The sequence below is a fragment of the Jatropha curcas genome, chromosome 7, assembly GCF_041381405.1.
Source record: "Jatropha curcas cultivar XTBG-Jc1 chromosome 7, XTBG_Jcur_1.0, whole genome shotgun sequence".
Taxonomy (NCBI): Eukaryota; Viridiplantae; Streptophyta; class Magnoliopsida; order Malpighiales; family Euphorbiaceae; genus Jatropha; species Jatropha curcas.
Window position 1 is genome coordinate 24,728,523 of NC_143157.1, and position 15,359 is coordinate 24,743,881.

At 30.1% G+C, this 15,359-nt stretch overlaps 1 protein-coding gene and 1 non-coding gene across 2 annotated transcripts; both read left to right on the forward strand.

Annotated features, from left to right (window-relative positions):
* The first annotated feature begins 4,122 nt into the window (after positions 1-4,122).
* Positions 4,123-6,219, forward strand: LOC105633011 (glucan endo-1,3-beta-glucosidase 12). The gene is made up of 3 exons (XM_012215507.4): positions 4,123-4,279; positions 4,375-5,679; positions 6,007-6,219. The coding sequence occupies exons 1-3, from the start codon at positions 4,201-4,203 to the stop codon at positions 6,039-6,041; spliced, it is 1,419 nt and encodes a 472-aa protein (XP_012070897.1). The 5' UTR covers positions 4,123-4,200; the 3' UTR covers positions 6,042-6,219.
* Positions 6,220-7,283: 1,064 nt separating this feature from the next.
* TRNAL-CAA (transfer RNA leucine (anticodon CAA)) lies at positions 7,284-7,367 on the forward strand. The gene has a single exon. It is a non-coding gene; the product is annotated as a tRNA-Leu (tRNA).
* Positions 7,368-15,359: the final 7,992 nt, after the last annotated feature.

Below are 15,359 nucleotides of genomic sequence, written 5' to 3' on the forward strand. Positions count from 1 at the left end.
TTCTTATCCACACACTTTTTAGTGGGAAAAGGGTTAATTGGGGTTAGGGATAAGGTCACAACTCATTTTTTAATAACCATATGATAAAGAAAACAAGTCAAATTTGAGTTGGTCGACCTGCAATTCTTTTTTTGATATTTAATAATTTTTAAATCATGATGAATATCTTTTTTTCAAGTAATATATAAATTAAAAAAAAAATCAACTTGTTCTTAAATCAATAGTTTAATTAAACGCAAATGTTTAATAATCCGTTTAAATTGCAGAATTGTAATATATAGCTTTATGCTATATTATGTCTAAAAGAAAAAAAAAAAAATTCTCAAAAGTGTAGCAAATGGATCAACCACAATGACCACTCTCATTGACTTTAAATACAACAGTTAAGATGTAGTTAAAAAAAGAAAAAGTCACACCCCTTTTCATAATAACCAATAATATTGTTTGGTAAACCATTCTTTTTGTTTTTTTTTTTTTTTAAACCACTAATATCTGTATCCTATTATCAAAGACTGTCTAATCCGACTCGGAATTTAATTACAGTTAAAGTTTTTCGCTTCTCTCTACCGATGCGTTTAATGGGCATCAAATTCGAGAGTTCTTCCATATGTTCAACATGTGTTGCCAACTGAATCACAACCCGTATATTAGTAAAGCATTTTATTAATTATTAGGTATGCAGGTTTCAATTGCATCTCAACACCCTTTAGTAAAAACATATTATTAAAATAATTAGTATAAAAAATAAAAAGAATAACAAGAACTAAGTTTTATTTCCAACTAGCACTAATATAAAAAAGCATTTTAACTAATTTTATAATTGGAAGCTAAATATTTTTTCCTCCTTTGTATATAACAAAAATTCTTAAAAAATGCTATAAAATATGAACTTTTAACTTCTTATATTTGCAATTTTGCGAAATATTTGTTTCTGCTTAGGTACCTACTCAACATTCACCATGTGAGAACCTGCAAGAAGGAGCAGGTTACTTACCCTTTTGTCTCCTATTTTAGTATATTAATTAATTGTAATTAGACAACAATTATTTTTGGGTAATAAAACTATCATACATATAGTCTCGATAAGCATAATATTCCCTCTTGATAATCTCCAAATTCGCATCAAAAGATGATAAATTTCAGACATTTGACACTAACAAGAACCTGGGTGATAAGTACACACAAATATGTATTCACACACCACAAGTTGAAATTGGTGATGCCATGTGTTGGATTCTGTGTATGTATCCTCATTCTTCAACCAATGGACAAGTCTCTATTTCAAAGCACTTGTAATTATTAATTAATAATTATTAAGCATTGGGCCAATTTGGTTTCACATATACAAACTATAGGTTGTCCAGTGTAGAAATTTGAAATTAAATATATTATATGATAAGATTTTTTATGGCCATAGAGGATCTTGATAGCTACACCCACACCAATGAATTTAGCTTCTTATATTATACTTGTTAAACCTTTTATCTCTCTAAATTAAATATTTTTTTACTTCTCAACTTGCGCTATATGATATAACATTTTGAAATTTTATTAATTTTTAAATACAAATATAATTTATTTATAATTAGACAGCAAGAATGTCTCTGTCGAATTGTAAATAAATTAAACCTCTACTCATTTCTTGCATGACATCCCAATTATTAAAAAACAAAAACATGATACGAATACATCTAATTAATCAGAATTTGTCATGATCAAGTAATGAATCGGCTTCGAAATAAACCCTTAAGATTGAGACTATATTGCAGCCTTTCGTTATCATTAGTATATCAAATATGTACAAATATAAGTCATTTTCATAAATTCATGCACATTGTAGTGAAATTTTGACAAAAAAAAGAAAGGCAAAGTGAAATGAAGAACAATAGATGAGCAAATGAATTGAAGGAGGCAGCCAAAATAGACAATAGTGAAGTTGATAATACTTGGGAGTTAGGTGTTACAAGTATGAACCTTGTCAAAATATATGACTTTTTAAAGGGCTGTTGCTATCACAATAGCCATGATTATCATGATTATTTGGTTAGAAGGTTGCAATCTAAAGAAAAGAAAAAGCTTCATTGTCAAAGCTCAAAAGTGTGTTTTTTGAACCATATCTCTGTGTAAGTTGTAGGACTACCAGCATATGCATTTGTGGTTTATTTGTATATTTGCCTCTTGAGTCTTGATAGGGAGTTGATGATAATTAGCTATCTAAGAGCTAGCTTGATTGGGAAATTTTTCTTTTTTATTTTCTTTATTCAATTTGATTTCAATTTTTAAGAAAAAAAAAAGTGCAATGAAATGATCAAACTAGGTAAAGTTCACTTGAGGATATACCTCACTTGGCATGAATTTTTCGGTTTCAATTTTTGTTTGGAAATTAGTCATCTCTCTTTCTCCCAAAATTTAAAGGCTCTCTTTTTTCTTCCATGGGCGGCCGCCCGTGAGCTCTCATTAGTAGTCACTCACTTCCCTTTTTTGTTAATTTTTTTCAAATAATTCTCAGATTTGCATCTTTTGATACATATTTGAGTCATTATTACTCGACTATTGCAATTTATTGTTACTCATATCCTTTGATTTATTTCTCAGATCTAATTAAATTATTGCTATTACCATTATTATAAAAATCTAGGGTATTTTATTATTTGGACAACTGTGCAGATATCTTTTATAATAAAAGGAAGAAATTTGAATGTTATCGAATTTGACTTATAAAAAGACCATGAATTCAAACAATGACTATGATTAGCTGCTAAATGGAGCAAGCAATCGCCTATAGCACAATATGCTTTGTGAACTCGATTAGATACTTCAAATCAAATCAAAATTGTGTTTCTTTTATTCTATTTATAAATTATTTATTATTAGATTTCCTATACAAAAATTTAAAAATATATTGATCTCATATTTATATACAACTTCCTCTTAATGAAATTTCTATTTGATTTCTTCTAAAAAAAAACTGAGTCTTCTAATTACATTCAAGACTTCCACTTAATATGATATTTAAAAAATTACCAATAATACCAACTAATTACTTGCATAATAAAAAAAACGAAACAACGAGTACACAAGTCTCTATCCCACTAAATTAAATCTAATTTTACACACACCGCATCAGATTTTTAAAGAAACAGGCTTTCAATATAGATTTTCTCTATTCACAAGGGTTGAATATTCGACTACTTGTTTAAATGATCAAAATCACTTCCATTGGGAACAATCCTATCCATTAGTAACGTGAGAAACTCTTTAATGTTTGATAATTGATAAAGTAGTGCAGTTCAGAGCCATGATAGGAAATCAAATGAAAGATGTTTAAACAATGAGGTCGCTATTGGTTTAAAAAAAAAAAAAAAAAGAGATTAAGGTTGGCTCAGTCATATAATTCTAGATCACGTTAAATTAGATTAGGGCAACATTGACATTTTCATTAGACTTGTTGACGAGAATTTAGAATTACCAATGACGAATTCTAAACTCTCGTCAACGAGGTCGTTCTAAATTTTAGTAAAGGAGTCTCATTTGGTAATTTCTGATTTGGTGGCAGAATATATCAAAGATTTCGACATTTTTACTTAATTCCATGTTTTTATTACGGGTGAAATCTTAAGAGAAGAGGAAATAAAAGCTCTAAACAAGAAAATAAATTTTAAAAAATCATATAAAATAGGAAATCATATAAAATAAGAATTTTCATTAATTTCATGAATTTTCTTTTTTTGTTTTCTCGACAAGAACTCTGATAAATTAATTTCCATTAATAAGTTAAAAAAAAAAAGGCTAAACAGAACAACAACAATAGGACAAACACAGCTGGCAGTCCAACGTTCAAATTTTAGTTAAAAAAACAAAAGAACTGTTTAATTACCAATCCTAATTTCACCTAAATCATAGTCGCGACTCGCAAAGTAATAAACATTGGAGTCAGGGGTAGGCCATCTTCCATCTCTTAAATCTACAATCATAGCCACGTGTACGGCTCAAGAAAATCTAACACCAACTATAGCAGCGAAATTTAAACGGTCAAGTTGGTGGGTTCCGTTAGCTACGCTATATAGGAAGAAACTAAGAACTGTTTGCTATCTCAACTCTCCCACGTGGGCTCCACCACCTTCACCTCCCCCTTATAAAAATCACCTTCTCCGCCTCTAATTTAACCAGTTAACCTAATACCTCGCTTGTCTCCATCTCATGCTCTGCTTTTCCAAGATACAGAGCATGGCGTCTCTCTCATTTTTCTTTTTGCTTCTCTCTTTCTTTGTTTTTGCAGGTATTTTTACTTTCTCTTTCTTCTTTACGTATTTTCTTTTCTTGCTTGTCGTTCTAATGGCTCATTCTCTTTCTTTTTATTTTTATATTCTGCAGATGCAACAGGTAAAATTGGAGTCAACTATGGCAGAATAGCCAATAACTTACCCACACCGGAAAAAGTGGTGGAGCTTTTGAAGTCACAAGGGATCAACCGAGCCAAGCTATATGATACTGATTCTACCGTTTTAACAGCTCTCGCCAACTCAGGGATAAGCGTCGTCGTTGCTCTTCCCAACGAGCTCCTTGCCTCTACTGCCGCCGATCAGTCATTTGCAGATAAATGGGTTCAAGCAAATATTTCTCAGTATTATCCACAAACACAAATAGAAGCCATTGCTGTTGGTAATGAGGTTTTTGTTGACCCCAATAACACAACCAAATTTCTCGTACCCGCCATGAAAAACGTTTATAACTCTCTTGTTAAGTTTAATCATTCTTCTATTAAAATCTCGTCTCCTATAGCTCTTAGTGCTCTACAGAGTTCTTACCCGTCTTCAGCCGGGTCGTTCAAACCCGATTTGGTTCCTGTAATGAAACCCATGTTGGAGTTCCTGCGTCAATCCGGATCGTATCTTATGATTAATGCGTACCCTTTTTTCGCTTACTCTGCTAACTCAAAAGAAATCTCTTTAGATTATGCTCTGTTTAAAGAGAACCCAGGTGTTGTGGATTCAGGTAGCGGATTAAAATACAATAGCCTTTTGGAAGCCCAACTCGACGCTGTTTTTGCTGCCATGTCTGCTATTCAATACAGCGACGTAAAGATGGTGGTGACTGAAACCGGGTGGCCTTCAATGGGAGACGAGGACGAGATTGGTGCAGGAGAGGAAAATGCGGCGTCATATAATGGAAATTTAGTGAAGAGAGTCTTGACAGGCAATGGGACCCCTTTGAGACCACAGGACCCACTTAACGTTTACTTATTTGCCTTGTTTAATGAAAACCAGAAACCGGGTCCCACATCAGAGAGGAATTATGGGTTGTTTTACCCTAACGAACAGAAAGTATACGACATACCACTAACACAGAAAGAGTTAGTGAATAGCCAATCAACGCCGGTGAGCGGGAACAAGAGTCAAGTTCCGGTGACCGGAGAAGTGTCTAAGACTTCGGTGGGCCAGACTTGGTGTGTAGCCAATGGAAATTCTGGAAAAGAGAGGCTACAAGCAGGGCTAGATTATGCCTGCGGAGATGGAGCTGCAGATTGCCGTCCGATCCAAGAAGGTGCGACGTGTTATAATCCAAATACATTGGAGGCCCACGCTTCGTATGCTTTTAACAGTTATTATCAAAAGAAAGCCCGTGCTGCTGGCACGTGTTCTTTTGGTGGTGCAGCTTATGTGGTCACGCAACCTCCTAGTAAGTATATTATAATCTCCCTTATTTTTCCTACTTGATTTCATCATTGACGTACCCAATAGACAAAATTCCACAATTAGCCAAACAAATTTGATATCATTCAAATCAATTGGTTCACATTTTCCCAATTCTAAAATTTCTATACAGTCTTTGGTTTGGTAATTTCATGTCAGCAATTAAATTAAGAATCAAAAACCAAATTTATCTAAATCATAAATAAAAATTTTATTTATTTTTTTTAATCAATTGAGGAATTATTACAATCAGTTCTCAGAAAATCAATTGACGTATCGTTATTTATTAATATATTTGAATTCTTTTTTGCAGGATATGGGAACTGTGAGTTTCCTACTGGATACTGATTGGACAATAAATACAAGTGATTAGCGAAATATCAGCTGCAGATTTGCTATATTTATTTTTTATTATTTTTTTACTACTAGATATTATATGGAAATTAGGAAGTATTTCTTATTTTCATTTTTTTTTTCATACATGTTTATTATTATTAGTATATAAATAATAATTCTTATATAGTCATGATGAGTAGTTGTGATTATTATGAGTTGGTTTGACAATTTTGCAGTTATTGTTTTTATTCCGCATTTTTTTTTTTTTTCTAATGGAATGTTGGATTAGAATGTCTCTTAGCGTTTTTCTGATGTTGGGTTGGTTTTGAAATTTTGTTTATTTGGTTAAGCAACGTTTGGGTGACGAAAATATGGAAAGAAATGTTAATGATGCCTCAGGTACAACACAAGGTCTTCTTGATGATTGGAAGTCAATTTTAAAATCATAAGAGTTAGAGTTTGTCGGTTTTCCTCTTCCTTCTATCATAAATAGTTATTTTCAAAAAAAATATATCGGAAGGCATTAAGCCCAATTAAGAAATAACCCGAGTCCAAATTGCACCGACCACGTCAGCTTCAAGGAAATGCTGAACCTCAAGGGAATCGGACTGATGTTCCTAAATTTTTATTAGATGCCTAATCTATTTCAAAATTAATTTTTGTAGTAATTTATCTCCTTTTTTTGTTGACATAAGAAAGCTTAAATAATAAAAATATTAATATAAATGTAAAACAAAATTCCATTCAAAATGATAAAAAAATATTGGTTTTCAACATATAAATACTACTTGGATCTAAATATAAAAGTAACTTAGATATATCAAATTAGATGATAATAGATTCAGTTTGAATCTCACTCTACAGATACTTTAAAAAAAAAAAAATAGATAATCACAAAAAGTTTAGAGGTCCAGATTCATTTAATAATTTCTACTACAAGAATCTATTTTGATGAACTGGAAATAGTAGATATATGTCTTGTATTAATCCACTCCCATGAAAGTTTGGTGCCAAAACTCTCAACCATATCTTGTTGCAGATTCATATTATCTCAAGTCATAACCCAATACATATTGTAGAAGACAACCTTTACCTGAGCCCATCTTCAATCAGAGATGGCAAAGCCTACCCAACTGTAATGGGCTTTTGGACCCTCAGACCCCTTAGTTTTCCAAAATTGTTAATATCAGAGAATAAACCCACCAAAACGATAATAACGTTATTATAATAAAGAACAAAAATGTAAATAACATTGTCAGGATGGCCGAGTGGTCTAAGGCGCCAGACTCAAGTTCTGGTCCTCGTGAGAGAGCGTGGGTTCAAATCCCACTTCTGACATTATTTTTTTTATTAGACGTCAGAACAATTATCTTTTTACCTTTTGCATAGGAACAATTGCTACTGATTCTTTATTTATCTCTTATTTTCTTTTAGTTTATAGCAATATTATTTAGGCAACTCTGATGATACCAAAATTACTACTCCAATAAACAAGGTAACTCCATAATTGAGTCAATTTATAAAAAAACGATTTCTAAAGTAAGTACTAATGAAATACTTATAAATATAAATACGAATCATTTTGAGAATATTAAAGAATAATTGAGAATATTAAAGAATAGTTAATTAGTGAAATAACCTTAATAACAACAATGTAAGATAGCAAGGTTTTTCTAAAAATTAAATTAAAAAATCTCTTTTGCTGAGATTACTGAATGGGGAAAAATAATCAAAGGGACAACGCATAAAGAGAAATATAAAACCAGAAAAATACAGTGATTACTGACTGGGAACACAAACCCCTATATGCTTGCTTTTGGAAAAACAGAATACTATTGAAGAAATGCAGGGCCCCAAGCAACGCAAGGTCAGACCTTCACCACCTAACTTTCCCGCCACAGCCCAAACCCAACTCTTCCTTCTTTTTTTTTTTTTTTTTTTTTTTTTAATTCCATATAGGCGCACCTTCCAACAAGTAAAAATCAACAAAAGGCGACACATGTTTGAATAATTAAAAAAAAAAAAAGAATAGGTAGCGTAAACACGTTAAAGCATAGTACGGGTACGCTTTCCCGCGCATTAACCAACAAAAGAACAAGAGGAAAAAGCCGTGCGTACCCGCAAGCTGCTCGCTGCACGCTGCATTGCCCGGCGTTAGCGTGCGCGTTTCTCACACATATTTCCTATACATAGATAAGAAAGAAAACCCCAACCAAAGCGTCATCTTTAAGTTACTTGCAGCCATTCAAACTCCCCAATCCGTCACTAAAAATATTATCTAAAATCTGTATTTTTTTTTTTTTTTTTTTTATGATCAGGAAATTTAATCCTCTCTGAGCCGTAAAACACAAGCATAAAAGCTTTACATTTAAGGTGGATCTAGAATGCTTCAATTCCTAGATAAGTTATCTCGATTAAATAACTTATTTTTCATCCGAGAACCATAGAAAAATTGGAAAAATGAAATCCAAAATGATTTCAAGTAAAAAAGGAAAAAGAAAAAAAACATAATTGTTACTGTGGCAGTAATGATGTTGACATGGCAGGGCATCAGCGGTTAACTTAGAACCCTTCCTGACCTCACCGGACACCACCCAGACGGCCAGACCCATCAATGGTGTCCCCACTTGGCACCCATATCCATCCACCCACCCAGCCGCTCATTCCGGTGTGCTGCACGCAAACATCGATAATTATAGTTTTTTTATTTATTTAACATTTTTACACAAAGGGAAAATATAACCAAAAAAAACCGGTCAAAACCCAGTTTTAAAATACAAACATTCAATCATCATATTAGGAATTCACACGTGTCAGTCATCCAGAGACTGAATTAAGTGTAAAATAAATAACACCTGTCGGTTGGCGTGACTGACCCTCGAGTCACGAGAGACCGGCCCATAGATCCTGCAATTTGGTCTGCGAATAACTAGCCGGTAATATATGACCGGGAAACTGCGTGGTGCCGGTAAAAGTGGAAAGGAAAATCAAAAGGATTACGCAGCTTTGTTGTGTAGGAGTAGACAGGTGGCTGATGCACTGGCCTCAACGGGGTCCACCACCAAACACGTCTTGAGATACGGAGTGTTGGGTTTCAAAATTCGTTTTTTTTTATTCAATTTTTTTATAAATAAATCGTAGGAGTTAGGGGCTGGGTTAGGGTTGGACCAGTGGTTGTGGGGTCGGGTATGGTGGGGGCCCACACAGTATGGTCAAAATTAGATTTTGGTTGGTTTTATTTTTAGGGGTACGTGGGAATTTGGATCGTGCCATTTATGTCCCCAAACCGTAAATTGAGGATACGGAAAATCCATATTTCTTGTAAATGTATATACACTAGGAATAGCAACGGATCGAGTGGAAAGCGAGCTGTGCCTAACCCATCTCCTTCCAATGCACATAAATTTCGATACCTCATAATGATATATATTTTTAATTACAATAAATCCCGCCTCATTTTCTAAAAATTTGCTAATTATTATAACAAATAAATTCTAATATTTCATATATTAAACCTTAATCTCTTCCAACAACATTCAAATGTGAAAATGGTGGTTTGATACTTTTTTTTTCTCTGTTCTTTTCTTATTAAGAATCTAAATTAAACTTAAATTTTAATTTTCATGTTCATATTGAAGCCACCAAATTGTCTTATCCAAGAACTTTGCTACTCCTTTAATTATAACCATTAAGGAGAAAGCCAACAAAGAAAAGAAGCCAAAAGAAAAAGTGGAAAAACTTCAAAATATATATATATTTTAAAAAAAAAAATTTAAATTTGATTATTTGAGTTTGCGTAACATATCAAAAATTGTGAAGTAAATTCAGTACAAACTTTACATTTGACAAATCTTGAGAACTACGAAATGTTTTTTCTTTTTGCCATCAATATTTTCTCTCTCTTTTTTCTCATAAACAAATTGCATAACTTTAACTTTTATTTACCTTATTATTACAATGATAACTTGGCTGAATTTTTCTTTTTAGTTTTATCGCAATAATGAAAGAATAATTATTGAAAAAAATGATTTTTTAAAAAGAAAATTGACAATTAATTCATTGGTAAGCAACATATTATAAATACTTTACAATGCAAATATATCATAATATGGACTATTGAAATTTTTTGCTTAAAAAATAATTAAAATAAGAGAAATTAAGCTTTTAGACAATAATAAAATACCCTTTTTCATTTTTCTTTATCAGCCATCAGTTCAGTTTTATTTGGAAAAAGTATTAAATAAAAGAAGAAAAAACTTATCAAAACCGAGCGAAGCTAAATCCGAGCTAGCAGGTTTTCTTTATACACTCAAGAATTAAGAATTAGGGATCCTTTTCAATTTTTGATTTTTTTTTTTTTTTGAATCTTTTAAAAACCAATTCACCATGGTCATAAGATGCCATAATTTGATTTGATATATGGAATTTCTAAAAAGCAAGGTAGACCAAAGTTCTACCCTCTTTAAAATCCTTAGCATTAGCAAGCTGACCTAAAAATTAAAATTTTGATTACACCTTGCCATTGCCATCCATGGTGGTTAGGACATACATAATTGTGTTTTTTTTTTTTTTTTTTTTTTTTTTTTTTTGATTAATCCTATGCTTTTTGTCATGTACTTAAAGTAAGGTAAGACTTGATTATCTTTGGCCCTAATCTTTTCTACACATTCCACATAAGCCATGATTAGGATGCTACTAGTGACCCAAAAAAGGATCTCCAAATTCAATTTCTTCAAAACATGGTTTAGCACATAAATCCACTATGATAATTGATAGTAGAGAAGTTTGAATGGGAATTAGAGAATTTATTTAAATGACAATATGTCCTCTGCTGAGGCTAAATATAAGTTTTTATAGTATTCATAGCTATTCTAAATAAGAGACAAGAAAATAAATGTCGAGCGAAAATTTCGAAACTTAATACTGAACGAGAATCTCAAGTATTAATTATATCATCCGTTTCATTTTATTTGCTTGTTATTTTTTTAATGTTCCAAAATGTCTGCATGGTTTCTAAATTTAAATATGTAAAGAATTATTTTTCTCGTAATAACCTTTACGATTGTTAATTAAATGAATGATTTTTATTAATATCTTAATGGGTTAGGGGTAAAAAATGACAAAATAATTTTTATTGACTAAATTCTTAATATATATATTATCAAGTCATATAAACAAAATAAGACAAATAGATTATATAATAAAGTAAACATTTGAACGGATGTTATTTGATTTGCGTCAACCAAGTAACAGTCTGTTAATTCTTAATGAATCTATTGTCAATAATCACTTTATATCCCAACATAAGCTTGGCCCTTTAAGCTGCAATTAACCCTAAATACAATTTTGATAGAATGTCAAAGAGACGCTAAACCCTTTAGCTTGAATGTGCTAATTACAACCATTTGATCATAAACAAAGGACAGCTGTATTTATAGATAGGATAATGCCTTCCACTACCCATTTCTTTTTTTTTATATAATCATTGTCATTAATTAATATTCCCCATCAAAAGATTTATTTATGAGTTGTAATGGTGGTTAATGAAGAGATGGCTGCCTTTTCCATCTATCAAAATTAGGAAGTTTACTCTCATTTTATAGATGGGATTGGACCATTTGGTTTTGATATTTAAAAATTTTGGAAAATAATCCTTCAATGTATATTAAAGAAAATAACAAAATAAAAAAATTAATTACTGACTAAACAATAATTAAATATTTATTTCCAACATTATTACTCATATTTAAAAAGATTCAATCTCATAACATTTAACATCTAATGAATGTATTTTTTTAGGGCAGAACTCATTTAGAGCTTAAGGGGTCTTGTTTCTTTATAAAAATAATATTTTAATTCTTAAAAATATAAAAAATTATATTCAACTCCTCTAAAAATTTTAAAAAATTTCATTAGCTCCGCCTGATTTCTTGGCATATGGTGTGAATTGGGTGATTTGTTTCTCAAGGAAATGGGTATAAATTACACACATCGAAATGATTATTATCAGCGCATTGGCCAAAAAGAAACATAGACACGCTTACTTCCTTTGACTTTTTAAGGTACCTTCGGTGAAAATCCAATCCATTTGTTTTGTCCCTTTAAAAAAGCAGCACCCTTTGGACAAACGAAATGCAAATGTTATTCAGGAATTTTGAATTCCAATACTCACTTTTATTTCATATTAAAATTTTTATTATTATGCATTTATTATTAAAAAAAGGATTTAACATGTAATTCGTTTTCTGTGAGGTATATATTTTATTACAAAATTCGGAGCTATATATATATAGAGTAAGTAATTATATAATTAAATAAAAAATTAAGATTACAAACAGTTTAATCCATTGAATAGTTAACCAAAATTAAGAATAACTGCTCTTTTTCTATTTAGTGAGATAGTATTGTTTTGGGGTTATAAGAACAAAGCAATAAGATTAACTTTTCTTTGAGAATTTATTTCAAATAAATGGCTATACCCATTCCAATACATTTAATGATACCAATGTAATCGCGTGACTTTTTTTTTAATCAATAAATTCCTTTTATTATTAAAATCCGGAAAAAAATTAATACAACCAAGCATTTAAATCCAGGCCATCAGACCTCCTCACTATACTCATTCTACTTCGGAAATACTAAATGAAAAAACTCGATAAACTATACATCAGATTGAAGTCTATTCTCAAGACAAGAACAATTGAAGAAATTATCATAAAGCCTCAATAGTAAAAATCAAATCCAAGCAAGAAAGGATATTGTTACATCTATACCTTTTCTAGCCAAGTTATCAACAAAATGATTTCTCTTTCGATTCACATAATAATAGGAGATATTACCCGTTGATTATAGTATTGCATCAAATTTGTTAAAATATTCCTAACACTTCTAAGGATGTTTGTCCTATTGAAATACCCAACATATAATATTTTTTAAATTTGATTCAATAATTAAAGGGTAGTATTTAAAGTCCGAGAGAGAAAATACATCTACTGCTTTAAAGACGGCGAGAAGCTTTGTATAATTAGAATGAAGGAAATGACACTCATAAACTCAAAAAATAAATAGATCATTGTACCATCTGAATTTCTAAGAATTTCACCAATACCATCAGCGCCTGGTTTTCCTCTTGAAGCTCCATCGATGTTAAATTTATGAAGGACTTGGGGATATTCTATCTATAAAGTAAATTAAACATTATACCGTTTGAGGTTGTGTTCGGTAATAAACTTTTAAATAGAGTTTAGCGTTTCAATTAATTTTTTATAGTGTTCGGTAACATATCATTTAAATTAGCTTTTAGGGATTAACATAGCATTTCGTGAAAAGTTAACTTATATAACGTTTAGCTTTTAACGTTTCATGAAAAGTTATTCAAATAGCTAACAGTTTAACACTACTAAAACAACTATTAGCTACCAAAATTAGACCTTTTTATAAATAGATTCAACCTCTAATTTTTAAGAAATCTTTTTTTAATAAGTTTTTTTTTACAGATTAATATTTACTTCTACAGAATTTATATACTAAAATCCGAGTCCCTGTTAACACTTGAACCCTAATGTAAATAATTATCTTAGTTTTCAAATAATTAAGAAAATAATTTAAATTTTAATTGACGAAGAGCAATATAAAATATTAAATAAGAAAGTGATACGTGCAAGTTGTGCAAAGGTTTGGTATTTGGTCTCAAAATGTCTTAAATAGCGATGCGTGCATCTATATAGAATTTGAAATAGTATCCTATGATGCACCCTATTAAATTGGCAACCAATGCTTTCATGGAATTCCCGAGTCACCTTCCTTTATTTTATTTTCTTCTCTTTTAATTATTTATTTAGGGTATGTCACAAATTTAATTAGAATTTAAAACTTCAATAAAGATATATATTTTTTTAAATATTTCTGATGTTTTAATATAAAAATAATCTCGTTTTGTAATTTGTGGTTGTCCCTTTATAAGTGTTTTTCGGCATTTTTAAAATTTTCAATAGGAATGAAAATGAAAATTTGTATATGAATGGGCTGAGTGCAAAAGGTTTTATTTGTTTGCTTATTAGAATTATCTAAATATAGCATTCAAATTTATTGTTTGATTCTTATAATGAAAGGTGGAAAAAAAAAAAATAATTATAGTAATGAAAAATAAGGGAATGTAAGGAGCAAGTTCTTCTTGTTGGCAAAAAGGGAGAAACCAAAATGCCTTTTGTGATGCACAAAGAACATATTAATAAGTTTGAATTTAGAAAGAAAACATATAACTAAAAAGTGAAAATTATTAGTATTAGATATGATTGGTCTCATCCATTTTAATAACTTGTAATTAAATATCACATATTGTGATATTAATAGAGGAAAATATGAGTTGGTCTTATCCAATAATTTCATGTGCAAAATAATTAAAGTTTGATGCTATATCAAGATCCCAATAAGGGAAATAAAAAAAAAAAATTAAAATCATGCCATTACGTAAAAATTTGTTAATAATAGTTAATATAATTGATATACAATTAGGCTTGTTAAGGTTGGCCTTATGGTAAATGGGATTATTAAATTTTTAGATATTTATTTGAATATTTTTGCTCATAGTCTTGTATGATTAAAGAGGGCGCTCAAATCTTGATCTGAGTGAAAAAAATTCAAAATTTTAAAATAAGATGTTGAATGTTTAATCATTGTACATGAAAAAAATAGTTGTCTAAAATAATAAAATTTATAAATTAAATTAATTAAAAATAATTTTTTATTGAAATCAGAATCATATAGTAATAGTAAAAACAACTCATTTTGCTCTTAAAAATTGTTTGAATCCAAATTTAGTGAAAATTGCTTTATTCGATTGAGGGATAACCCAATTAAATTTAACCAGAAAATTGCAAGTTGTTGTGTTAAATTATTCAAATAATTACTTTAATATTTTATAAAAGTTACATTTTCTTTCAATTGTTAAATAATTATTAATTTCTTATTCGATAATATAAAATATAATTTAAAATTTTTAAATAAATTTTGTAGTTTTCAATTTATTTTTATTTACATATATAATTTTTTATAAATCTTTCTAACTTTAAATATTCAATATATATTTAATCTAAATTACAGTAAATTTATGTTCTGCTTCTATAGGATCTATAAATTACTGTTAATAAATGAAAATTGAATTTCAAATAATGAAAAAAGTTTTGTTTTGTTTTATTTAATAAAGAATAACGGAATAATAATAATAATAATAGTAGTAGTAAAAAAGCAAAAACAACCTAATTGGTGTTTGAGAAAAGTAAATGTGAAATGGGAGAGAGCTAGATGGGTAATATCAGCCTGCCATAATCT